The sequence below is a fragment of the Pan troglodytes genome, chromosome 5 (assembly GCF_028858775.2).
Source record: "Pan troglodytes isolate AG18354 chromosome 5, NHGRI_mPanTro3-v2.0_pri, whole genome shotgun sequence".
NCBI classification, from domain to species: domain Eukaryota; kingdom Metazoa; phylum Chordata; class Mammalia; order Primates; family Hominidae; genus Pan; species Pan troglodytes.
Window position 1 is genome coordinate 82,849,214 of NC_072403.2, and position 26,073 is coordinate 82,875,286.

The 26,073-nt window shown below is 38.1% G+C and overlaps 1 protein-coding gene across 2 annotated transcripts in view; it reads right to left on the minus strand.

The window, feature by feature from the left end:
- Positions 1 to 26,073, minus strand: part of B3GAT2 (beta-1,3-glucuronyltransferase 2) — a 95,211-nt gene that overhangs the window by 32,918 nt on the left and 36,220 nt on the right. For both annotated transcript variants that reach the window (XM_009451516.5, NM_001037314.1), the window contains exon 2: positions 293 to 437. In XM_009451516.5, coding sequence (XP_009449791.1) covers positions 293 to 437 — 145 coding nt within the window. The remainder of the gene's footprint in view (positions 1 to 292; positions 438 to 26,073) is intronic.

Here is a 26,073-nt window from a genome sequence, read left to right on the forward strand (position 1 = left end):
TCCCCAGTGGCCAACCCAGTAGCTGCCACATAGACGCTTGTGGGATAAAGGCACAGACAGGGGACAAAATGGAACAGAAAGGGCATTTTCTAATCACCCTCCAAATCAATTTCCACTTGATCTAACCAAAGAGCCTATTTTGAAGGTTTAAATATTTCATCTCCTGAATATGATATGATGTAGGGTTTTATCCAAATTTGTCTTTTAAAGCTTCCTTCATCCAGTGCATCGTTATAAACAGGAGCATAAGAACAGTCCAGCAGGAACAAATGTCATCACCCACACCGCTCACCTGCCATGTCGATGGCAAAAGGCCTGTCTGCTCTCCAGCCGGTGTACCAGCCAACAACTTTGCCGTTTTCCACCAGCGGACGTTCGTAGCGCCGCCCACCAACCAGGCCCACAGGCCAGACGGAGACCTTGCGAGTGGTTCGCATCTATAAAAAGGGAAAAGACATGTGTTTTAAGTTTCCTTAGGAAAAAGAGGGAGGAAATGAATGTAGGAAATGATCTATGTAGAAGAAGTAGGGCTGGTAGTGGTATAAGATTTCAAAAGCTGAAGGTTTCAAAACAGAATCCTTCTGCTGCTAGAGTATGGCCCCCATCTGTTAGGCTGGCTGCTGTGCCATGATCTCTACTCGGTCATAAATTGGGCTAGGGCTCAAGGTTTAGGAGAAATAAAATGGTTGTCAATATCTGGACATCACTGATTTGAAGCAAAGTTGCAACTATCAGATATTTTCCTATTTGTTTCAAAGTTGAATCTTTAAACAATACTATCTTCCGAGGTGAGAAAGTTTAATTCCCCTTTAGGAAACTTCATTACTCAGGAAGAACAAAAACTTCACTCAGAGAAGTCACAGGAGCATCCTTTCTCTGACTTTTCTATTGCTATACATACACAGAATTCTTGGCTGGGGACATTAATAATGGGATCCAGATACAGACCTGAACCTGGCTTCTTCGAGTGATAAAAAGAAACACACACCCTAAACATTTGCCTGCCTTTCAAGGGCAACTGGGCCAAACTAGAGACTGTTGGAATCGCTTGTCCTTGTTACACACAGTGGAATCCTGGTTAAACATGACGCTCAACTGAAAGTTACTAGCTGGATTTCTTTAAGTGGAAAGAGATGCCCACAAGAAAGCTTGCTGATATTAGGCAGCACTGTAGGAGAAAATCGCTACCACCACCTTTTTCCAGGCTCATGCTGAACAGCTCAAAAGGCATCTTAGCATAAACTAGAAAAAGGTGCCCCTTTCTCGGGCAGACACACCCCATGCTGGAGCCCATAGCTTGGCAAAGTACAAGCTGGACTTAAGCTCCACGCACCCTCACAGCTGGGTGTGCCTTGGACGAGGTATAACCTGCACAACTACATGAGGTGGTCTTGTTGTTGAGGTAATTATAATTTCAACAGCAGTGCTTTATCTTTTATTTGCTATAGAACTGAACTGGGTCATAATCAGTTAACCAGTGGTTAAATAATGATCATCAACCAAGGAATTTTTTATGAAAGGAAAAAAATGATATACCTGGGAAAGATTTTCAAATACAATAGAAATGAAAGTCACAATATTAAAGAGTAAAAATAATTAGAAGCTCCCATTAGCCAAGCTTCCTGGTTTTACTTATTATTATCCTACCCTGTTCCAAAAAGGGGATTTTTTTTTTTTTTTTTTTTTTGGAGTCAGAGTCTCACTCTGTTGCCCAGGCTGGAGTGCAGTGGTGTGATCTTGGCTCACTGCAATCTCTGCCTCCTGGGTTCAAGTAATTCTCCTGCCTCAGCCTCCTGAGTAGCTCGATTACAGCCACCCACCAACACTCCTGGCTAATTCCAAAGAGGGGATTTAAGGGTATGAAGCGTTCCAGGTAATGAGGTTCTCACTGCATTGGTCTGCCTCAAATCTAAAGTTACTATTTTTTATAGTCTCATCATTTTTTCAATAAATGAACTGCGACTGTCTTGTGCTAACTCACACTAACTTTTACAACTTTTTTTTTTTTTTTAACAAGCTGAGGTACAAGTGACTGCAGAAAAGTGTTAACAAGCCTGAGACTTTATCTAAAGCCTTATCTTTAGAAAGGTCTGCTTGCAAGGCTTGCCCTTGGCTAGTGTCAGGGAACACAGCTTTTGAAACATTTCCTACCCTTATAAGGTTATTTTATCTGTCTGGGGCACTGAACAACTGCTTTCCTTCCAGGAATATGAAATATTGGTGGGCAAGAGTGCCTATGTGACAAGCCCTGAACAAAAACCCTGAACTCTTGAGTCTTAAGTGGGTTTCCCTGGGTATAATCATTGTACGCCTGTGACTACATTTTCACTACTGGAGAGGTGGTATGCTGTGTGTGATCTCAGAGGGAGGGAGGGAACACAGAAAACCCGCACATGGATTCCTCTGGACCCTGCCTGATGTCATTTCCCCTTACTGATCCACCTGTGTATCCTTCTACGTCAGTGTAATAAGTCTTAGCCCTAAGAACGACTATATGCTGAGTGCTACAGGTCCTAGTAAACCACCAAACAGGGTTGTCTTGGGATCCCTGAAATATTAATATAGAATAAAATGTGCTTTTTAAAGTCTAAAATTAGACACATTTTGACATATGTATATAGCCATGAAGCCATCACCACAATGAATATAATTAACACACCCAGCACCCCCAAAAATTTCCTTGTGCTTTTAATCCATTTCTCCAGTCCCTTTTTATATCACCCATCACCAGGAAACCCCATCTCCTTTCTGTAACTATACATTAGTTTGCATCCTCTAGAATTTTGTATGAATGTAATAATTCAGCATGTGGGGTGTATGTGAATGTGTGTATGTGTAAATATAGCTTCTTTCATTTGGCATAGTTATAAAGAGATTCATCTACTTGTAATGTACATTAATAGTTCCCTCCTTTATTTTGCTGGATGGTATTCTATTGTGTAGTTCATACCACAGTTTACACATTCACCTGCTGAGGGACATTTGGGTTGTTTCAAGCTTTTGGCTATTACAGATGAAGCTGCTACAAACTAAATACATGTTTACAAGTTTATGCGAATTTCTTTCTCTTTTTTTTTTTAAGATAAATACATAGAAGTGGAATGGCTGGATCATGAACTAGGTATACATTTAACTTTTTCAGAAACTGTCAGATTATTTTCCAAAGTGCTTCTGCCATTTTACATTCTCATCAGCAGTGTAAGAGACGTCTAGTTCCTCCACATCCTCACCAACACTTGGTATTATCGATCTTCAATTTCAATAATTCTAATACATACTACTAATAGTGGTATCCCATTATAGTTTTAATTTGCATTATTTTAATGACTAATATGCTTACTGCTATCTGTATCTCTTCTTTGGAAAAAGTCAGTTCAAATCTTTCGCACATTCAAAAAAAAAAGGTTTTCTTACTATTGACTTTTGAGAGTTATTTATATATTCTGCATACAAATCTTTTATATGATGTATAAATATTTTCTGCCACTCCGTGGCTCATCTTTTCATTCTTATAACAGTGTCTTTTGAAAAACAGAAGTTTTAATCTTAATGAAGTCCAATTCATCTGTTTATTATTTTATGGATCATGCTTTTGATGTTCTACTTAAAATATTTTTGTGGCTCTGCACGGTGGCTCATGCCTGTAATTCCAGCACACTTTGGGAGGTCGAGGTGGGCAGATCACTTGAGGTCAGGAGTTCGAGACCAGCCTGGCCAACATGGTGAAACCCCGTCTCTACTAAAAATACAAAAATTAGCCAGGTGTGGTAGGGAACACCTGTAACAACAGCTACTCAGGAGGGTGAGGCATGAGAACTGCTTGAAAAAAAAATATATATATATATATTTGCCTAATCCAAGGTTACAAGGGTTTTCTCCTCCTTTCTACAAGTATTATAGTTTTAGGTAATATGTTTAGACTATGATCCATTTTCAGTTAATTTTTATATATGGTATGAGGAACTGATTGAAGTTCTTTTCTTTTTTTGTATACGGATAACTAATTGTTCCAACTATATCTAATTGTCCTGGAACAACTGAGCTGCCATTACAACTTTTTCAAAAATCAGCTATGCATATATGTATGGGTTTATTTCTGGATGCTCTAATCTGGTCCATTGGTCTGTTCAGTGATCTTAATACCAATGCCACAATATCCTGATTTACCATAGCTTTATAATAAGTCTTATAATCAGATAGTATTACTCCTCCAACTTTATCCTTCATTTTCAAAGTTGTTTTGACTGTTATAGATCCTTTTTATTTCCACATGAATTTCAGAGTCAGTTTGTCAATTTCAGCAAATTCCGATAGAGATTGCATTGAATCTATATATTAATTTGGTGACATCTTAACAATATTGAGTTTTCTAACCCATAAACATGATCTCTCTACATTTATTTAGGTCTTTAATTTCTCCCAGCAATGTTTTGATGATTTAATTCTTGAACCAATATTAACATTTAATGCTTTTGTATCCTAGGTCTTCCCCATAGGTGGGACAAAAACCCAGGAAATTTACTAAAATTTTCATAAAAATATAGTCCCCCTCACCTCCCCAACTCACTCCAGCTTCAGACTCCTCTTTCCTGACATACTCAGAAAGTAAAAATATTTCAAATTTTTGGCCTTAGATGTTAAACATGGCAAACACAGAGAAACCAGGTTAAACCTAATACATACTTTTAAAAAATTAACAGAATGGCTTTATATATAAGGCAATAACAATAGTACTGTGGGTTTTTGGGTAAGATAATCTTCTTAAAATGGCCATGATTTTTCAGCTCCTAAACTGCTTTTGCCCAGAACGCTAAATATTCAAATCTGTGAAAAACTGGTGGGCAGACCCCATCTGACACCTCTGTGCTCCCTTAAGAATGTATAAGATTGTGCCCTGCACACAGCAGGTATTAAACAACTCTTGGCAAGTGTTTAAATACTAATTAGTCATTTACATATGGGCCCATTAGCCAGGTGTGGTTGGTGGTGTGTGCCTGTAGTTCCAGCTACTTGGGAGGCTGAGGCGGGAGGATTGCTTGAGCCTGGGAAGTAGAGGTTGCAGTGAGATGTGATTGCACCACTGCACTCTGGCCTGGACAATGAAGCAAGACCCTGGCTCAAAATAAATAAATAAATAAATAAATAAATAGGAATGAAAAACAAATAGAAATAAAAAATAAATGTGGGCCCACATGTAACAAGAAATCACTATGTGTCTGTGCTGTGCAAGAGACATGCTCACAATCAAAAAGGGAGACAGGTAATAAATGAACAGAAGGCAAAAGACATTTTTAAAAAAGGAAAAGAGAAATTGCCATTAAAGGGAATTAAAAAGAATAATAAACTATACCTGTGGGACCACTAGAACAATCAAATATGGCCACAGAAATTCAGCATGTTTTGCATTAGACTTTTCATTTAAGCTGGGTCATGAAAGGTATATAGGATTTTGTCCACAGAATACAGAATGGCCTCAGGTTCTAGGTAACCAGATGAATCAAAGAAGCAAAACTTTGCATTCCTGTGCCAATTTCATGCTAGAAAATGTAGGTTTTGCTTAGCACACTCCAAATTACTGAGAGCAGCTCAGAGCTAACATTTGTTCATGCTTTATTTTTCTAGAGGGCTGGGTGTTAAAGGTGAGGCAATGATTATTTAAATGCAGATGATGTGGCGGGATGATGTCTCCAGGTATGCTACATTTTAAAAAGCTTGTCATATAATTAGTTTAAAAATTCAAAAAGATCCAGATGCCCTCACCATCTACGCCCTGCTGAAATTCCATGCAGAATGCTTCATCACAGAATTAGCCCCTCTATCCTCGACCACTATACTATATAGAGTGTGCCAGACATTTCAAAGGAAAATGGCACAGCTATTTACAGAACTTCTTCATTTCACTCCTGGGATCTATCCTTTGTTCTGTGTCATTTTCACTCAATCTATGCTCTTTGAGGATTCCTTAACAGCCCTGTTATTTTCTGACGGGTAGGGGGAATGTAACAACAACAGTGACTATTAAAAGTATCTTCATATAACTAAAATATTCTCAGTATTTAAAAGCTTTGCTACTTTCTCAACATGAAATAGCGGTTACATAACAAACACAATCTCAGGTGTCTGGTGTGAACTCCAATCTAAAACAGAGCATTAAAGCAATGGATACTATGATAAAGGGGCAGCAATTCATGTATTTATAGGAGTTATAATATTACAAACAGTTCTGGCCCCCAAAAGCACTCTCTTCCCATTTATTCAATGCCAAAGTCATATTCTGTGGTTTATTCCTCCTGTGATAACCTCCAGCTAAATGGACAGGGTTTGCATAGCAATGTTAATCAACCAAACTCACAGCCAGAGTAATTTCCATAGACCCAATGGCTACAAAGGACACACAAGATATATTTGGTGCATGTGCACACTCCTCCAGGCTGAATGCCATTTAAACTATTCCAGGGTAGTGGTGCTTGTTCATCACGTTGTCATCTTCTCTAGGAAAGGAGGGAGGCAGGTGACTACCATGCACTCCAGTCTGGTGGCCCTTAACAACAACCGGCTCTTTTTTTTTTTTGAGTCAGGGTCTCCTCTGTCACCCAGGCTGGAAGTACTCACTGCAGCCCCCAACTCCTGGGATCAAGTGATCCTCCCACCTCAGCCTTCTGAGTAGCTAAGATTACAGGCATGCCATGCCAGGACAGCTTTTTAAATTTTCTATAGAGTTGGGGTCTCACTATGTTGCCCCGGCTGGCAGCTCCTGTTTCTTTAGCCAACTTTTCTTTCTGCAGCTTTCTGCTACGTCCTTTTCGACCCTCCTTGGGAGATGGCTAACAGCCAGCTCCAGGGACTGGAACACTCAGAAGATCACATTCAGGCAATCATCAGAATGCCCTTAGAGCAAAACAGAAAAAGTTAAATGCCTTTAGCTTCCTTGAAGACATGCCACTAGTTAAAATCTTGTTTTATTTTTTCCAAAGAGAAATGAATAAAGTTATTGATCTTCTGAAATTTAAAATGCTATAGGCAACTTCAAGAAAGTGGAGTTACAATAAAAAATGTGACACTCTGTATCCTGTTTTTTTAAACTAACAATTTCAGTAGCAAAAAACAAACGAAACCCACCAAATCCAATGGGACCCGTGAACTAAGAACACAAAGGAAAGGGCAGTGCAAATATGATGAAGATTTGAACACAGAGGTGATTTGGAAGCAAGGATTCTTTCCAATTTTATTGTCCCTAAACGTGATTTTCCAAAACAAAACGATATTTATATGATCAAATACACCTATAACTTTCCTTTGGAACAAGCTTGAAAATGAACATAAAGTCTGCTTTTCTTCCTCTTTCTTGCATCCCCCTCCTAATGATTTCACCATCCATCTTGGCTAGATGATTAAGGGTAACATCAATAGTCATAAATCGTGTTGATAGTATGTACCCTTGCTATGATGTGATGGGAATGACACTTAACCTCTGTGGCATTTTCTAATGCCATTCTCTTATAAAAGAAACCAGGGATTCTTAGAGAAATGGCTGATTCTAGGACTGGGATGGGAAATACACACGATAAGGCTGGAGGAGCCAGAAAGGAAAGAAGCATTCAAATAAGACAAAAAACCGAACAAACCCACATTGGTGTGTGTGTCAAAGGGACATAGCCAATTGAAACAGCTCCTAGTGGACAAAGCTGGAATAATTTGAGCAACAAAATAAATAATGGTGAATTTGTGTACATTTGACATGATGTTATGAAAGTGGCGTAGAGTGGCTGTGCCCCTCTCAGCAGTGCCAGCCCTCCCCCGTTTGCCACAGTGTCCCCATCATTCCCCACTGCAGTCTCAATGCTGAGTCTGCATGCCAATCACCATTCATTAACCAGCTGATGCTGTCACGGGAGATACTGTATTCCTCTCTTTGAAGTGGGAAACTGAAAAACAGATCAAATGGGCCATGCATTTCAAAAATGTATGGAGGCAGTATTGTTCTATGTATGAAAACAGGGAATGTTCCTAAATATTTAGTGTGAAAAGTATGTGTATAAAGATACCATTAGAAATAAACCATAATAAGAACCATGAGACATGTGAGAAAGGGACGTGACTCAAAACATTAATAAATGAAAATGAACCACGTTGAAATTTTAGCCCTTTAGATTTTAATATAAATAAAGTAATACTGCTTATACAAGAACAGCTTCACTTAATTATGTTACTTGCTTTAGGTCATATGTATTTGTGAATTCTGGTATGGACTGTCTAGGAGGGGCCTGACTGGGCTCTGCTTATTATAAAGCTATATAAATCAAGACAATGTGGCATTAGTGTAAGGATAAATACATAGATAAATGGAAGAGACTAGAGAATTTAGAAATAGTTCCTCCTACATATAGTCAGTCGATTTCTGGCTAAGATGCCAAGGCAGTTCAATGGGGGAAAAGGACAGTCTCTTCAGCAATCAGGGCTGGAATGAATGGACATCCATGCTAAAAAAAAAAAAAAAAAGTAGATGTGGAGAAAGAGGGACCCTTGTACATGGTTGGTAGAAATGTAAATTGGCATAGCCATTGTAGAGAACAGTATGGAGGCTCTTCAAAATATTAAAAATAGAGCTACCAAATGATGCAGCAATTCCATTATTGAACATATATATCCAAAGGATGTGAAATCAGTATGTCAAAGAGAATGCCCATGTTTATTGCAGCACTATTCACAATAGCCAAGATACAAAATCAACCTAAGTGCCTATCAACAGATGAATGGATTAAGAAAACGGGATATATATATATATATATATATATATATATATATATACACACACACACACACACACACACACACACACACACACACACAAACACAATAGGGTACTATTCTGCCTTAGAAAAGAAGGAAATCCTGTAATTTGCAACAACATAAAAAAACTGGGAAGACATTATGCTAAGTAAAATTCACCAGGCTAAGAAACACAAATACCAATGGTCTCACTGATAAATGGAATCTTAAAAAGTCAAACTCATAGAAACAGAAAGTAAAATGGTGGTATAAGAGGTTGGACAGGGAGCGAGGGGTGGCAGGGATTGGGGGGCTGTTGGTCAAAGGACAAATTTTTACTTAGAAGGAATAAGTTCAAGAGATCTATTGTATATCATGGTGACTACAGTTAATATATTATATACTTAAAAATTGCTGAGACAGATTTTTAAGTGTTCTTATCACAAAAAAATGATAACCATGTGAGGTAATATGTATTCCACAATGTATACATGTATAAAATCATCATGTTATACAACATAAATATATACCATTTTTATTAACTAAAAAATTAAAAAAGAAAGAAAAAGAACAACACCTATATCTCGCAAAATTCATAAAAATTAAATTAAAATGGGACCATGAACCAAAACACAAAAGCTAAAGTTTCTAAGTTTATAAACTTCTAGAAGAAAATACAGGAGAAAATCTTTGAGGTCTTAGGGTAGGCAAAACTTCCTTAAACAGGACATAAATAATAGGAACCTTAAATAAATCTATAAATTGGACTTCATCAAAATTAAAATTTTCTACTCTCCAAAAGATACTATTAGGAAAATTTTTAAAGTAATCCATAGACTGGGAGAACATATCCTAATACATACATCTGACAAAACACTAGTATTCAGAATGCATAGAACTTCATAGCTCAAGAAAAAAGACAACCCAATTTAAAAAGTCAGTGAAAGATATGAATGGACATTTCATCAACATATATGAATGACCAATTATCACACAAAAAGATGCTCTGTGTCATCACCCATTACAGAAATGGAAATTAAAACCACAATAAAATTAAAATTTCAGAAATTAAACAAAATTAAAAAACAGAAATTAAAGCCACTACTGACCCACCAGAATGGCTAAAATGAAAAGATTGGCAATACCAAGAGTTGATGACAATGTGGAATAATTAGGTCTCATATACATTCTTGGTGGTAGTAAAAAATGGTAACAACTACTTGGGAAAAAAAATTGGTAGTATCCTATAAAGTTAAAAAACATGACACAGCAATTCCTTTCCTAGGTATTTACTGCAGAGAAATCAAAGCTCATGTCCATACAAAACCTTGTGCCTGAATGTTCAAACAACTTCACTCATAATATCCATAAGCTGGAAACGGTCCAAATGTTCATCAACTTGTAAATAGATAAACAAATAGATAAGCAAAACATACATACAATGGATTACTATTCAGTAAGAGACAGTAATGAATAATTGATATGCATAATAACATGTACCAATTTCCAAAACATAATGCTGAGTAAAAGTAGCCAGAGAAAAGGCCTCATATACTGTTATTCCACTTACATGAAATTCTAGAATAGGTACACTAATCTACAGTGACACAAAGCAGGTCAGAGGCTGAAAGAGGGTTGACTGCAAAAGGTCATAGGTGACAGGGCGACAGTTACCAGGGTATATGATTTGCTAACATGAAGCAAACTCTGCACTTCAAGTGAGTACACTTTCGTTTAGGTAAACTATACCTCAAGAAAGGTAATTTAAAATAAAAACAAAATAATTAGGTGGTTTCAATATGAACTCACGATTAAAGAGCCTAGAAAAATTAACACCCCAGTAGCAGTAAAACACAAACACCCAACTCTTGGTTTGTAAATATTATTTTCCACTAAAGGGAAACAGGTCTCCTTGGAGAAGAGGCTGATTTCAGGTCTGACACATGCCCAGAGTACTGAAAGTACGAGATAAGCCTAAGATATCTCGGGCCAAAAACGCCAAGAAGTGCTCAAAGCTAAACAAGGACAAGTTCAATGAAGACAGAAGCTGGTCTGAAGGGTTCCTGGCCAATCTGTGAACGATTTTAAACATCAGAAAGAATGACATCGATGGATTAAAACACATGGTGAGAAAAACTGACCCATAAGTCTATAATTACAGGGGGTGTGTGTAGCTATTCTTGGGTAAAAGTTATTGGAAAACAAAATATTCTCATTGTCTCAAGGTATCACCCCTGGGGTTACTTGTTAATTACAGGAGGAAAATGTGCCTTCACAATAAGAGGTATGGCAGTCACTCCCTTGGCCAAGTGGTCAAGTTTGGCATCACCATAAAAAAAAATGACCTGGCAATATATGCTGCCTCATTGGATGCAAGGAGGAAGACAATATAACCTATGTGGTGTCCTTGACAAAGAGGTTCAGGCTAAATATAGTTATCAGGAAACAAACAAAGGTTGGGGAAACTAAACTGCCAAATGCAATTTTGTCTTTGTGTGAACTTATCATAGCCAAATCTATGAGCTATTTAAATTTCTATTTTCCCCAAGGTTTCTAGGAAAGCAGCAACTGTTGTAGAATAGAACCACAGCTAGGAGTATAATTATTATGTATAGTGGTGAAATTATGATGATGCTGCTGAGGAAACGCAAGAGTTACTGCTTTGGAAGTCCCCCTAACCACAGGAGCCACCAATGTTAAAATACATTCCTTCTGGACAAGTCAAATGAGCTTTGTCTATTTCACTATCCCTTGCATAGATCTGTATACTTCAGTAAAATGTGATGTTTACTGAAAATACAAATATAATTGCCAATGACTATGTTAATCTTTATCTGGATATCAAAAGGAAAACTTTATACAAAATTAAATTATACTTAGGTTTGCACAAAACTGCTGCAGATTAGCATGTCTAACGTACTCCAATAACCTACGTTTTTGCCCCTTTTAAAATTGGATTATTTGCTACATATATTCCCCAAAATGGGTTTCAAGTGTCCCGAGTTCTTTAATGGCAGACAGAATGTTGCTTGCCTCTGTGGCAGTGTGTCCAACAGGTAACAGAAGGTTTGTGTAGCTGTATAGTTCACTTGGCATGGGGATCTGCAGCTCTTTGTAACATAGGATAGCTGGTATCATTATCCACTAGTCTTTTCATGTAATAGGCAAACTCAGATACAAAGGAGCTACTCTATATCTCAAAAAAGGAATAAATTAACATAACTGACTTGAAAGCATAATAATACTTTTTCTTCTTAAAAAAATATGGTCCCGGAATGTCTCCTGGCACTGTGTGTGTGTGTGTGTAGGTGTGTGTGTGTGTATATGTGTGTGTGCAGTGTGTGTAGAGAGGGACTGGGGCATGTATTGGATTGTTCAACTATTTATCTTCACTATATAAAAGGGAGCTGAGTTCACTACAGGAATGGTTGCCTTGGCCACACTCAATCTATTTTCCCAAATGAGTTCTAACCTAAAGACCTCTGCTCTAGTTTACTTAATACCATGATAATGTGGGGAAATTTAAACTGCTTCATTTCTCTTTCTTAATTTTTCCACACGAAAACCAACGATCTATCTCCTATTCTTCTCAGGGAGAATGGGGGAAAAGAAGTCTCTAAAGCACTTAGACATTCTTAAAAGATGTTATTAACCATGCAGTTTCAAAATTAGGTACTATTCCAGCACATTACAGAGATCATACACCCCTATACTCTACCACGACCACACACATACATAGAGCATTCTCTCATAGCAATTTTTTTTTAAGACAGAGTCTCACTCTGTCACCCAGACTGGAGTTCAGTGGCATGATCACAGCTCACTGCAAGCTTGACCTCCTCCTGGGCTCAAGCAATCCTCCTGCCTCAGCCTCCCAGCTAGCTGGGGACTGCAGGCGTGCACCACCACACTCAGCTAATTTTTTATTTTTTGTAGATACAGGGCTTTACTAGATTTCCCAGGCTGGTCTCAAACTCCTGGGCTCAAGCAATCCTCCTGCCTTGGCTACCTAAAGTGCTGATTATAGGCATGAGCCACTGCACCCAGCCTTATAGCAAGTTTTGAGAAAAGCACACAATCCTACTTTTTCCTCATGCAAGGAAATGTAACCTCTCTTTTCACAGAAATGAAATACAGTATTCTTTGCTTTCTTATTTAATCCCATCCCCTGCTCCACTTAAGATCCTTCCACCTCTGGGTTTCTCAGTCTCTAATTAACATCTAATACTGCTTGAAAAAAGAATTTAAGGCAATTACACAGACACATAGATAAAAGAAAACTGAACAAAGGTGAGTGAAAAATCAATGACAATCCTATACACAAGCAACTATCATGGAAACAGCATTACAATAGCAAAAGAAAATATGCAATGCTAGGCATCAACTTACTGAGAATGGTGCAGGAACATGATGAAAACCACAAACCTTACCACAAAACCTCAGCGAGTCCAGGGATGGGCTATAGCACATACTGTTGGTTGCCTACTCAACATCTACTTTCTTCTCTTCCTTATTGGCTAAGCTTCATTTTGGTTCAAATGGTAACCAGCCCTTCCCCCACATGACTGCCAAGAGGGTGATGGGCTCTCAATGCCAGGGATAAATCTTGAGTTGTCAGTGATTAGTTTGGGCCTGGCAGTCCTGGCCATCAGAGGAAGTGTGCTGGGCTGCTTCTGGGAAAAGTGCCCTCACTCCTAAGGATGGTCCCTTTCTGTCCCAGCACATTGCCATGTCTGGTTGTGATGGCTGAACTACAGCAGCCACCTTGCAACCAGGAAGAGAACCAGCCTGAAGACAAAGCTGACATTGTGAGGACGGCAGGGTGGAGAGCATTGGAAAGACTTCAGGACCGTGATGACACCACTGAGTCACTAAGTCATCCAGCCCTAAAACCTGCTGTATATCTGGACTTCCTGTTATGGGAATGTGGCCTCTTGCTCAACACTTTTCCTCTTCCTAAGTTCACAAGGAAGACTCCATGTTTCTGCATCCTTTGCAGTTAGGATGGGGTCATATGACTGATGACGGATTTATGCACACTGGAGCATGGGCAAAATTCATATAAGTCAATTTCCAGCCTGGTCCTTAAAAACAATCTGTGTGATCCACCAGTCCTCTTCCCTTGCAGGGGTGACTTTACAAGTCATGTGTTGCTTATAAAGTAACATATCTGAGTCACTAACTGCCCAGGAGAGTCACCAACCCCTGGCAAACTTTGTGAGACCAAGCAATAAGCTTTTACTGTATCAAGCCTCTCAGTAGTCAGGGTTTGCCTCTGCAGCATCCAATATTTAGTTATTCTGCTAATATAGTGAGATAATATATTTGCTTAGCGTTGAAGCCAGTTTGAGTTGGGGTTTTTGTCACCTGTACCCAAAAGCTTCCTATTTGGCACACCTTCCATTCTGTTGGACCAGAAGTTTCAACAATATACAAGATTCTTCATATTAATGCCCAAACCTTGCTGACAATATCTCCCTGGCATGTAGCTATTCTGGGCTGTTGGTTTGGTACAAGGCCATAAAAGCTTTAACCACAGTATCAGGGAGAAGTGCAGCATGATTTTACGTAAATAAACCTAAGGCATCTAACAAAGATGAGTGCCTAAATGGAAGAGAGTCAGGGGCACCAAGGACATTGTCTCCAGGGAGTTAGTGCTAGGAGCTATAACTAATCATCTCTGTGTAAGATTCACATTTACTAGGACCTGACTCACAAGAAAGTGGAAGCTTTCCATCTTGGCCATCTTTGACTAAATAGGCTCTTTGAACAGCAGGACTGAAGTTTAATTTTTCCACCCATTAGTAAAGCACTAAAATGCTATGGTGTTGAATACAGAGAAGTACCTTGTGCTGAATTCTAATTTCCAAAATAAATACAGCATTTATGAGAATTTGAATTTGAAAAAAATGTTTCACAGTTAGAAGCAGTAGACTAGAGGTATACATAGCAATATAAATAAACCTCAAAAACATGGTACAACATGAAAAAATGTTTTAATCTATAATGCCATTTATGTACATTTAAAATATTGCACATAAAGCACTCTACATTTCACAAGGATACATACAAATATAATAATGCACAGCATAAACGTTAGAATAGATGACTAAGGATAAGGATAAAGGGAAATAAAAACAACAAGAGAGGAAACTTGCATAGAATTATATTAACAGGTTGGAACTGGATGCAGGATAAAATCTTATCTCTATACTCAAAATCTAAGAGAAAAAAAAATTCTCAGGTTCTCCTGGTGGAAAACATACTCAGAATATGTGACAGCTGGATAAAAGTAAAACGGAGGGAACCTTTTAAGATCATAGAAGTAATTAAACATTCCCAGAAAATATTTTAAAAGGTAGACACTTTCCAAATTTGAAAAAACTTTTCCTAGAACAGTAAGTAGACATGGACTCTTTGTAGCTTCAGAAAAAGATTAATATTTTACACAGTTAACATGACCAACCATTACTTAGGCCAAAAGTAAAGATGTAGGTGGATCTTGAAAGAAAATCTAATTCAGAAAGCCCAAACACACACACACTCACACACTCTCTCTCTCTCTCTCACACACACACACACACACATGCTAGGGCTGTTTATTCGGTATAAGATCACAGCAGTGTTTATGTAAATAAGGTTTTGCTTACAGATTATTACCTCCTTAATTGGGAAAAGAGTATCAGGAAAACAAAATGAATAAAGAAACAAGAACAAACTATATACTATTGACAATAGACACATTTTAAGAACATAGATGGGATAAAAGAATATGGGAAATCATATGTAAACAAGAAGGTGTATGAAAGCTACTGTGGCTTTATTAATATCAGACAAAGTAGTTTTCAAGACAGTGATTACCAGAGATAATAAGGGGCTTTTAAAAATATATACACTGAGTGGCTAAGATATTGCTTTTTGGAGTCAGACCCTCTAATATTTTTAACAGCTTTGTAACTCTGGATGTATTACTTACCCTCTTTGATCCTCAGTTTCCTGATAAAAGTGGGAATTGACAGCTGTATCAGAAGGTAATTGGGATGTACAAATAAGATGATGTATGTAAAGTGCTTGCACACTGCTTGGCATCAGATAATACAGAATAAATGATTTGTATTTATGCTGATATCTTTTGTGATCCACTGCCCAACCTTCTCTATCCTGCTTTGAGTCCAAGGTGCGTGATATAATTAGAACCACAGCAGTAAAACAAATATCTGAATTCAGATCTTTGCTTTGTTTACTAGCTGGCTTTGGCACATGTGTGACTTTAAGCACCATGGGCCTTATTTTCCTCTTCCTCCTCTTTGTTTTTTTGTTTTTCTTTTTTTTTTGAGACGGAGTCTTGCTTTGTTGCCCAGGCTGGAGTGCAGTGGCGTGATCTCAGCTCACTGCAAGCTCCACCTCCCGAGTTCATGCCATTCTCCTGCCTCAGTCTCCCGAGTAGCTGGGACTGCAAGAGCCCACCACCACACCCGGCTAATTTTTTGTATTTTTAGTAGAGATGGGGTTTCACCGTGTTAGCCAGGATGGTCTCAATCTCCTGACCTCCTGATCCACCCGCCTCAGCCTCCCAAAGTGCTGGGATTACAGGCGTGAGCCACTGTGCCCGGCCCCTCTTCTTTTTTTAAGACTTTATTTTAGGTTCAGGGGTCCATGTGCAGGTTTGTTATAAATAAATTGCATGTTGTGGGGGTTTGGTGTACAGATTTTCATCACCCAGGTAATAAGCATATTAGGTCGTTTTTTCTCTCCTCATCCTCCTCCTACCCTCCACCCTCAAGTAGGTCCAGTGTCCATTATTCCCTTCTTTGTATCCATGTGTTCTCAATGTTTAGCTTCCACTTATAAGTTAGAATATGCAGCATTTGGTTTTCTGTTCCTACATTAGTTCGCTTAGAGTATTGACCTCCAGCACTATCCATGTTGCTGCAAAGGACATCATCTCATTCTTTTTTTATGGTTACATAGTATTACATGGTGTATATGTACCACATTTTCTTTATCCAATCTACTAGTGATGGAAATTTAAGTTGGTTCCATGTCTTTCCTACTGTGAATAGTGCTGCGATGAACGTGTGTGTGCATGTGTCTTTATGGTAGAATGATTTCTATTCCTTTGGGCATATACCCAATAAGTGGATGGCTGGGTAAAATGGTAGTTCTATTTTAAGTACTTTGAGAAATTGCCACCCTGTTTTCCACAATGGCTGAACTAATTTACATTTCCACCAGCAGCGTATAGGCATTCCCTTTTCTCCATAACCTCGTCAACATCTGCTATTTTATGACTTTTTAATAATACCCATTCTGACTGGTGTGAGATGGTATCTCACTGTGGTTTTAATTTGTATTTCTCTAATGATTAGTGATGTTGGGCATTTTTTCATATGCTTGTTGGTCACATGTATGTCATCTTTTGAAAAGTGTCTGTTCATTTACTTTAGCTACTTAAAAAATTTTTTTTTCTTGTAAACTTGTTTAAGTTCCTTATAGATTCTGGATATTAGACCTTTGTCAGATGCATACTTTACAAATACTTTCTCCCATTCTATAGGTTGTCTGTTTACTCTCGATAGTTTCTTTTTGTTGTGCAGAAGATCTTTAATTAGGTCCCACTTGCCGTTTTTTTGTTGCAATTGCTTTTGGCATCTTCGTCATGAAATCTTTGCCAGGGACTATGTCCAGAATGGTATTTCCTAGGTTTTCCTCTAGGGTTTTATAGTTTTTACGGTTAAGTCTTTAATACATCTTGAGTTGATTTTATATATGGTGATAGGAAGTGGTCTAGTTTTAATTTTCTGCATATGGGTAGCGATCTATCCCGAATCACTTATTGACTAGCAGGTCCTTTCCCCATTGTTTGTTTTTGTCAATTTTGTCAAAGATCAGATGGTTCTAAGTATACAGCTTTATTTCTGGGCTCTCTATTCCATTGGTTTATGTGTCTGTTTTTGTACAAGTACCATGCTGTTTTTGTTACTGTAAGCTTGTAGTACAGTTTGAATTTTGGTAATGTGATGCCTCCAGTTTTGTTCTTTTTGCTCAGGATTGATTTGGCTATTCAGGCTCTTTTTTGGTTCCACCTGAATTTTAGAATAGTTTTTTCTAATTCTGTGAAAAATATCACTGGTAGTTTGAAAGGAATAGCATTGAATCTGTAAATTGCTTTGGGCAGTATGGCCACTTTAACAACATTGATTCTTCCTATCCATGAGCATGGAATGAATGTTTTCTCATTTGTTTGTGTTGTCTGATTTCTTTCAGCACTGTTTTGTAATTCTCAATCTAGAAATATTTTACCTCTCTGGTTAGCTGTATGCGTAGGTATTTTATTTTTTGTGTGGCTATTATGAATGGGACTGTGTCCTTGATTGGCTCTCAGCTTGGATGTTGTTAGCATAAAGGAATGCAACTTATTTTTGCACAGTGATTTTGTACACTGCAACTTTGCTGAAGTTGTTTGTCAGATCTAGGAGCTTTTGGGCAGACACTATGGAATTTTCTAGGTATAAAATCATATTGTCTGACTTCCTCTCTTCCTATTTGGATGCCTTTTCTTTATTTGTCTTGCTTGACTGCTCTGCCTAGGACTTCCAGTAGTATATTGAATATGAGTGGTGATAGTGGGCATCCTTGTCTTATTCCACAAGGGGAATGCTTCCAGCTTTTGCTCTTTCAGTATGATGCTGGCTGTGATTTTTTCACAGATGGCTCTTATTATTTTGAGGTATGTTCCTTTGATGCCTAGTTTGTTGAGGGTTTCTAACATGAAGGGGTACTGAATTTTGCATTCAATAGATGTATCTGCATCTATTGAGATTATCATTTGGTTTTTCTTTTTAGTTCTGTTTATGTGATTAATCATATTTATTGATTTGTATATGGTGAACCAATCTCACATGCCAAGTATAAAGCCTACTTGGATCATGGTGGATTAGTTTTTTGATGTGCTGCTGAATTCAGATTGCTAGTATTTTGTTGAGAATTTTTGCAACTATGTTTGTCCAGGATATTGACTTGAGGTTTTCTTTTTATGTTGTCTCTCCCAGTTTTCGTTATCAGGATGAAGCTGGCCTTATATCAGGATGATGCTGGCCTTATAGAATGAGTTAGGGAGGAGTCCCTCCTCCTTAATTTTTTGGAATAGTTTCAGTAGGAATGGTACCAGCTCTTCTTTATACACCTGGCCGAATTTGGTTGTGGATCCATCTGGTCCAGGGCTTTTTTGGTTGGTAGGCTTTTTATTACTGATTCAATTTTGGAACTTGTTATTGGTCTGTTCAGGGTTTCAATTTCTTCCTTGTTCAGTCTTGGGAGGCTGTATGTTTCCAAGAATTTATCGTTTCTTGTAGGTTTTTTAGTTTGTCTGCATAGAGGTGTTTGTAATAGTCTTTTAGGGTTTTTTATATTTCTGTTGGGTTGATGGTAATGTCCTCTTTGTCATTTCTGATTAAGTTTATTTGGATCTGCTCTGTTTTTTGATTAGTATAACCAGTGGTCTATCCATCTTATTTATTGTTTCAAAGAACCAGCTTCTGGTTTCACTGGTCTTTTATATCATTTTCCTGTCTCAATTTCATTCAGTTCAGTTCTTGTTTTGGTTCTTTTCTTCCGCTAGCTTTGCAGTTGGTTTGCTCTTGTTTTTCTAGTTCCTCTAGGTGCAATGTTAGGCTGTTAATTTGAGATCTTTCTAACTTTTTGATAGGGGTGTTTAGTGCTATAAACTTCCCTCTTAATACTGCTTTAGCTGTGTCCCAGAGATTTTGGTATATTTTATCTTTATTTTAGCTGTGTCTCAGATATTTTCGTATATTTTATCTTTATTTTCAATAGTTTCAAAAAATGTCTTGATTTCTGCCTTAATTTCATTGTTTACCCAAAAGTCATTCAGGAGCAGGTTGTTTGATTTGCATGTAGCTGTATGTTTTGAATGATCTTCTTGGGGCTGATTTCTACTTTTGTTGCGCCATGGTCCAAGAGTGTGGTTAGTGTGATTCTGGTGTTTTTAATTTGCTAAGAACTGACTTATGGCTGATTGTGTGGTCGACTTTAGAGTATGTGCCATGTGGCGATGAGAAGAATGTATATTCTGTTGTTTTGGGATGCAGAGTTCTGTAGATGTCTGTTGGGTCCATTTAGTCAAATACTGAGTTCAGGTCCCAAGTATCTTTGTTAGTGTTCTGCCTTGATGATTGAATACTGTTAGTGGGGTGCTGAAGTCTCCCAATATTACTGTGTGGTTATCCATGTCTCTTTGTAGGTCTCTAAGAATTTGTTCTATGAATCTGCAAGCTCCTGTGTTGGGTACATATATTTAGGATATTTAAGTCTTCTTGTTGAATTGAACCCTTTATGATTATGTCATGCCCTTGTCTTTTTTGATCATTGTTGCTTTAAAGTCTGCTTTGTCTAAAATTAGAATAGTAACTCCTGTTTTCTTTTCCCATTTACTTGGTAGATTTTTCTTTAAACCTTTATTTTGAGCCTATGGGTAGCTCTGCATGAGATGGGTCTCCTGAAGACAGCATAAAATTGTGACTTATTTCTTCTTCTTTTTTTAAATTATACTTTAAATTCAAGGGTACATGTGCACAACATGCAGGTTTGTTACATGGTTATACATGTGCCATGTTGGTATGCCACACCCATCAACTCGTCATTTACATTAGGTATTTCTCCTAACACTATCTCTCCCCCAGTCCCCCACCCTCTGACAGACCCCAGTGTGTGATGTTCCCCTCTCTGTGTCCACGTGCTCCCATAGTTCAACTCCCACTCATGAATGAGAACATGCGGTGTTTGGTTTTCTGTCCTGGTGATAGTTTGCTGAGAACGATGGTTTCCAGCTTCATCCATGTACCTACAAAGGACATGAACTCATCCTTTTTTATGGCTGCATAGTATTCCATGGTATATATGTGCCACATTTTCTTTATCCAGTCTATTTTTTTTTTTTTAACAAAGACATTTATTTTGGAGAAAGCATTGATTGTAGATTTTGAAACTATTTTTATGATGTTTTCCCCTCTTGGTGCCAGCAAAAAATGCAACTTTTCTAAGACTTTCAAAAGTTACTAGTAAACTGCCAGACATTCCTTCCTGATATCCTTATAGGTGTAAATATTTACAGAACTGGGAATGATCCTAATCCAAATCCATAAAATTGAGTAACTTTTTTTTTTAACCAGACATAGAATACTATATATCCAGTCTATTATTGATGGACATCTGGGTTGGTTCCAAGTCTTTGCTATTGTAAATAGTGCTGCAATAAACATACGTGTGCATGTGTCCTTATAGTAGAATGCTTTATAATCCTTTGGGTATATACCCACAAATGGGATTGCTGGGTCAAATGGTATTTATAGTTGTAGATCCTTGAGGAATTGCCACACTGTCTTCCACAATGGTTGAACTAATTTACACTCCCACCAACAGTGTAAAAGCGTTCCTATTTCTCCACATCCTCTCCAGCACCTGTGGTTTCCTGGCTTTTTAATGATCGCCATTCTAACTGGCATGAGATGGTATCTCATTGTGGTTTTGATTTACATTTCTCTGATGACCAGTGATGATGGACATTTTTTCATATGTCTGTTGGCTGCATAACTGTCTTCTTTTGAGAAGTGTCTGTTCATATCCTTTGCCCACTTTTTGATGGAGCGGTTTTTTTTTCTTGTAAATTTGTTTAGGTTCTTTGTACATTCTGAATATTAGCCCTTTGTCAGATGGACAGATTGAAAAATTTTTCTCCCATTCTGTAGGTTGCCTATTCACTCTGATGGTAGTTTCTTTTGCTGTGCAGAAGCTGTTTAGTTTAATTAGATGCCATTTGTCAATTTTGGCTTTTGTTGCCACTGCTTTTGGTGTTTTAGTCATAAAGTCTTTGCCCATGCCTATGCACTGAAGGATATTGCCTAGGTTTTTTTGTAGGGTTTTTATGGTTTTAGGTCTTACATTTAAGTCTTTTATCCATCTTGAGTTAATTTTTGTATAAGGTGTAAGGAAGGGATCCAGTTTCAGCTTTCTACATATGGCTAGCCAGTTTTCCCAGCACCATTTATTAAATAGGGAATCCTTTCCCGATTTGTTTTTGTCAGGTTTGTCAAAGATCAGATGGTTGTAGATGTGTGGTGTTATTTCTGAGGCCTCTGTTCTATTCCATCGGTATACATGTCTGTTTTGGTACCAGTAACATGCTGTTTTGGTTACTGTAGCCTTGTAGTGTAGTTTGAAGTCAGGTAGTGTGATGCCTCCAGCTTTGTTCTTTTTGCCCAGGATTGTCTTGGCTATGTGGGCTCTTTTTTGGTTCCATATGAGCTTTAAAGTAGTTTTTTTCCAATTCTGTGAAGTCAGTGATAGCTTGATAGGGATAGCATTGAATCTTTAAATTACCTTGGGCAGTATGGCCATTTTCATGATATTGATTCTCCCTATCCATGAGCATGGAATGTTCTTCCATTTGTTTGTATCCTCTTTTATTTCATTGAGCAGTGGTTTGTAGTTCTCCTTGAAGAGGTCCTTCACATCCCTTGTAAGTTGGATTCCTAGGTATTTTATTCTCTTTGAGGCAGTTGGGAATGGGAGTTCACTCATGATTTGGCTCTCTGTTTGTCTGTTCTTGGTGGATAGGAATGCTTGTGATTTTTGTATATTGATTTTGTATCCTGATACTTTGCTGAAGTTGTTTATCAGCTTAAGGAGATTTGGAGCTGAGACGATGGGGTTTTCTACATATATAATCATGTCATCTACAAACAGACAATTTGACTTCCTCTTTTCCTAATTGAATACCCTTTATTTATTTCTCTTGCCTTATTGCCCTGGCCAGAACTTCCAACACGATGTTGAATAGGAGTGGTGAGAGAGGGCATCCGTGTCTTGTGCCAGTTTTCAAAGGGAATGCTTCCAGTTTTTGCCCATTCAGTATATTGGCTGTGGGTGTGTCATAAATAACTCTTATTGTTTTGAGATACATTCTATCAATACATAGTTTATTGAGAGTTTTTAGCATGAAAGGCTGTTGAATTTTGTTGAAGGCCTTTGCTGCGTGTATTGAGATAATCATGTGTTTTTTGTCGTTGGTTCTGTTTATGTGATGGATTACATTTATTGATTTGCCTATGTTGAACCAGCCTTCCATCCCAGGGATGAAGTCGACTTGATCGTGGTGGATAAGCTTTCTGATGGGCTGCTGGATTCGGTTTGCCAGTATTTTTTTTTTGAAAATTTTCATATCGATGTTCATCAGGGATGTTGGCCTAAAATTATCTTTTTCTGTTGTGTCTCTGTGAGGCTTTGTTATCAGGATGATGTTGGCCTTATAAAATGAGTTAGGGAAGATTCCCTCTTTTTCTATTGATTGGAATAGTTTCAGAAGGAATGGTACTAGCTCCTCTTTGTACCCCTGGTAGAATTTGCTTGTGAGTGTGTCTGGTCCTGGACTTTTTTTGGTTGGTTGGCTATTAATTATTGTCTCAATTTCAGAAGCTGTCATTGAACTATTTAGAGATTCAACTTCTTCCTGGTTTAGTCTTGGGAGGGTGTATGTGTCAAGGAATTTTTCCATTTCTTCTAGATTTTCTATTTTATTTGCGTAGAGGTGTTTATAGTATTCTCTGATGATAGTTTGTATTTCTGTGGGATCGGTGGTGATATCCCCTTTATCATTTTTTATTGCGTCTATTTGATTCTCCTCTCTTTTCTTCCTTATTAGTCTTGCTTGTCATGTAATTATTTTGTTGCTCTTTTCAGAAAACCAGCTCCTGGGTTCATTGATTTTTTTTAAGGGTTTTTTGTGTCTCTCTCTCCTTTAGTTCTGCTCTGATTTATTTCTTGTCTTCTGCTAGCTTTTGAATTCATTTGCTCTTGCGTCTGTAGTTCTTTTATAATTGCAATGTTAGGGTGTTGATTTTAGATCTTGCCTGTTTTCTCCTGTGGACATTTAGTGCTATAAATTTCTCTCTACACACTGCTTTAAATGTTTCTCAGAGATTCTTGAACGTTGTGTCTTTGTTCTTATTGGTTTCAAAGAACATTGTTATTTATGCCTTCATTTCGTTATTTACCCAGTAGTCATTCAGGAGCAGGTTGTTCAGTTTCCATGCAGTTGTGCAGTTTTGAGTGTGCAGTTTTCTTAATCCTGAGTTCTAATTTGATTGTATTGCAGTCTGACAGACAGTTTGATGTAATTTCTATTCTTTTATATTTGCTGAGCAGTGTTTTGCTTCCAATTATGTGGTCAATTTTAGAATAAGTGTGATGTGGTGCTGAGGAGAATGTATATTCTGTTGATTTGGGAAGAAGAGTTCTGCAGATGTCTATTAGTTCTGCTTGCTCTAGAGCTGAGTTCAAGTCCTGGATATCCTTGTTAACTTTCTGTCTCGTTGATCCATCTAATATTGACAGTGGGGTGTTAAAGTCTCCCATTATTATTGTGTGGGAGTCTAAGTCTCTTTGTAGACTTAGTCTCTAAGAACTTGCTTTATGAATCTAGGTGCTCCTGTATTGGGTGCATATATATTTAGGATAGTTAGCTCTTCTTGTTGAATTGATCCCTTTACCATTATGTTAATGGCCTTCTTTGTCTCTTTTGATCTTTGTTGCTTTAAAGTCTGTTTCATCAGAGACCAGGATGGCAAACTCTTTTTTTTGCTTTCCATTTGCTTGGTAGATCTTCTTCCCTCCCTTTATTTGAGCCTATGTGTGTCTTTGCACGTGAGATAGGTCTCCTGAATACAGTCAAGGGTCTTCACTCTTTATCCAATTTGCCAGTCTGTGTCTTTTAATTGGGGGGGGCATTTAGCCCATTTACATTGAAGGTTAATATTGTTATGTGTGAATTTGATCCTGTCATCATGATGTTAGCTGGTTATTTTGCCCATCAATTGATGCAGTTTCTTCATAGCATCGATGGTCTTTACAATTTGTCATGTTTTTGCAGTGGCTAGTACTGGTTGTTCCTTTCCATGTTTAGTTCTTCCTTCAGGAGCTTTTGTAAGGCAGGCCTGGTGGTGACAAAATCTCTCAGCATTTGCTTGTCTGTAAAGGATTTTATTTCTCCTTCACTTATGAAGCTTAGTTTGGCTGGATATGAAATTCTGGGTTAAAAATTCTTTTCTTTAAGCATGTTGAATATTGGCCCCCTCTCTCTTCTGGCTTGTAGTGTTTCTGCTGAGAGATCAGCTGTTAGTCTGATGGGCTTCCCTTTGTGGTAACCTGAACTTTCTCTCTGGCTGCCCTTAACATTTTTTCCTTCATTTCAACCTTGGTGAATCTGACAATTATGTGTCTTGGGGTTGCTCTTCTCGAGGAGTATCTTTGTGGTGTTCTCTGTATTTCCTGAATTTGAATGTTGGCCTGCCTTGCTAGGTTGGGGAAGTTCTCCTGCATAATATCCTGAAGAGTGTTTTATAACTTGGTTCCATTCTCCCTGTCACTTTCAGGTACACCAATCAAACGTAGATTTGGTCTTTTCACATAGTCCCATATTTCTTGGAGGCTTTATTCATTTCTTTTCACTCTTTTTTCTCTAATCTTGTCTTCTTGCTTTATTTCATTAATTTGATCTTCAATCACTGATATCCTTTCTTCCGCTTGATTGAATCAGCTATTGAAGCTTGTGTATGTTTCATAAAGTTCTTGCACTGTGGTTTTCAGCTCTATCATATCATTTATATTCTTCTCTACACTGGTTATTGTATTCTAGTTAGCCATTCATCTAGCCTTTTTTCAAGGTTTTTAGCTTCCTTGCGATTGGTTAGAACATGCTCCTTTAGCTTGGAGAAGTTTGTTATTACCGACCTTCTGAAGCCTACTTCTGTCAACTCATCAAATTCATTCTCTGTCCAGTTTTGTTCCCTTGCTGGTGAGGAGTTGTGATCCTTGGAGAAGAAAGGCGTTCTGGTTTTTGGAATTTTCAGCCTTTCTTCTCTGGTTTCTCCCCATCTTTGTGGTTTTATCTACCTTTGGTCTTTGATGTTGGTGACCTACAGATGGGGTTTTGGTGTGGATGTCCTTTTTGCTGATGTTGATGCTATTCCTCTTTGTTAGTTTTCCTTCTAACAGACAGTCCCCTCAGCTGCAGGTCTGTTGGAGTTTGCTGGAGCTCCACTCCAGACCGTTTGCCTCGGTATCACCAATGGAGGCTGCAGAACAGCAGATATTGCTGCCTGATCCTTCCTCTGGAAGCTTCGTCCTAGAGGGGCACCCGCCTATATGAGGTGTCTGTTGGCCCCTACTGGGAGGTATCCTCCAATCAGGCTACACAGGGGTCAGGGACCCACTTGAGGAGGTAGTCTG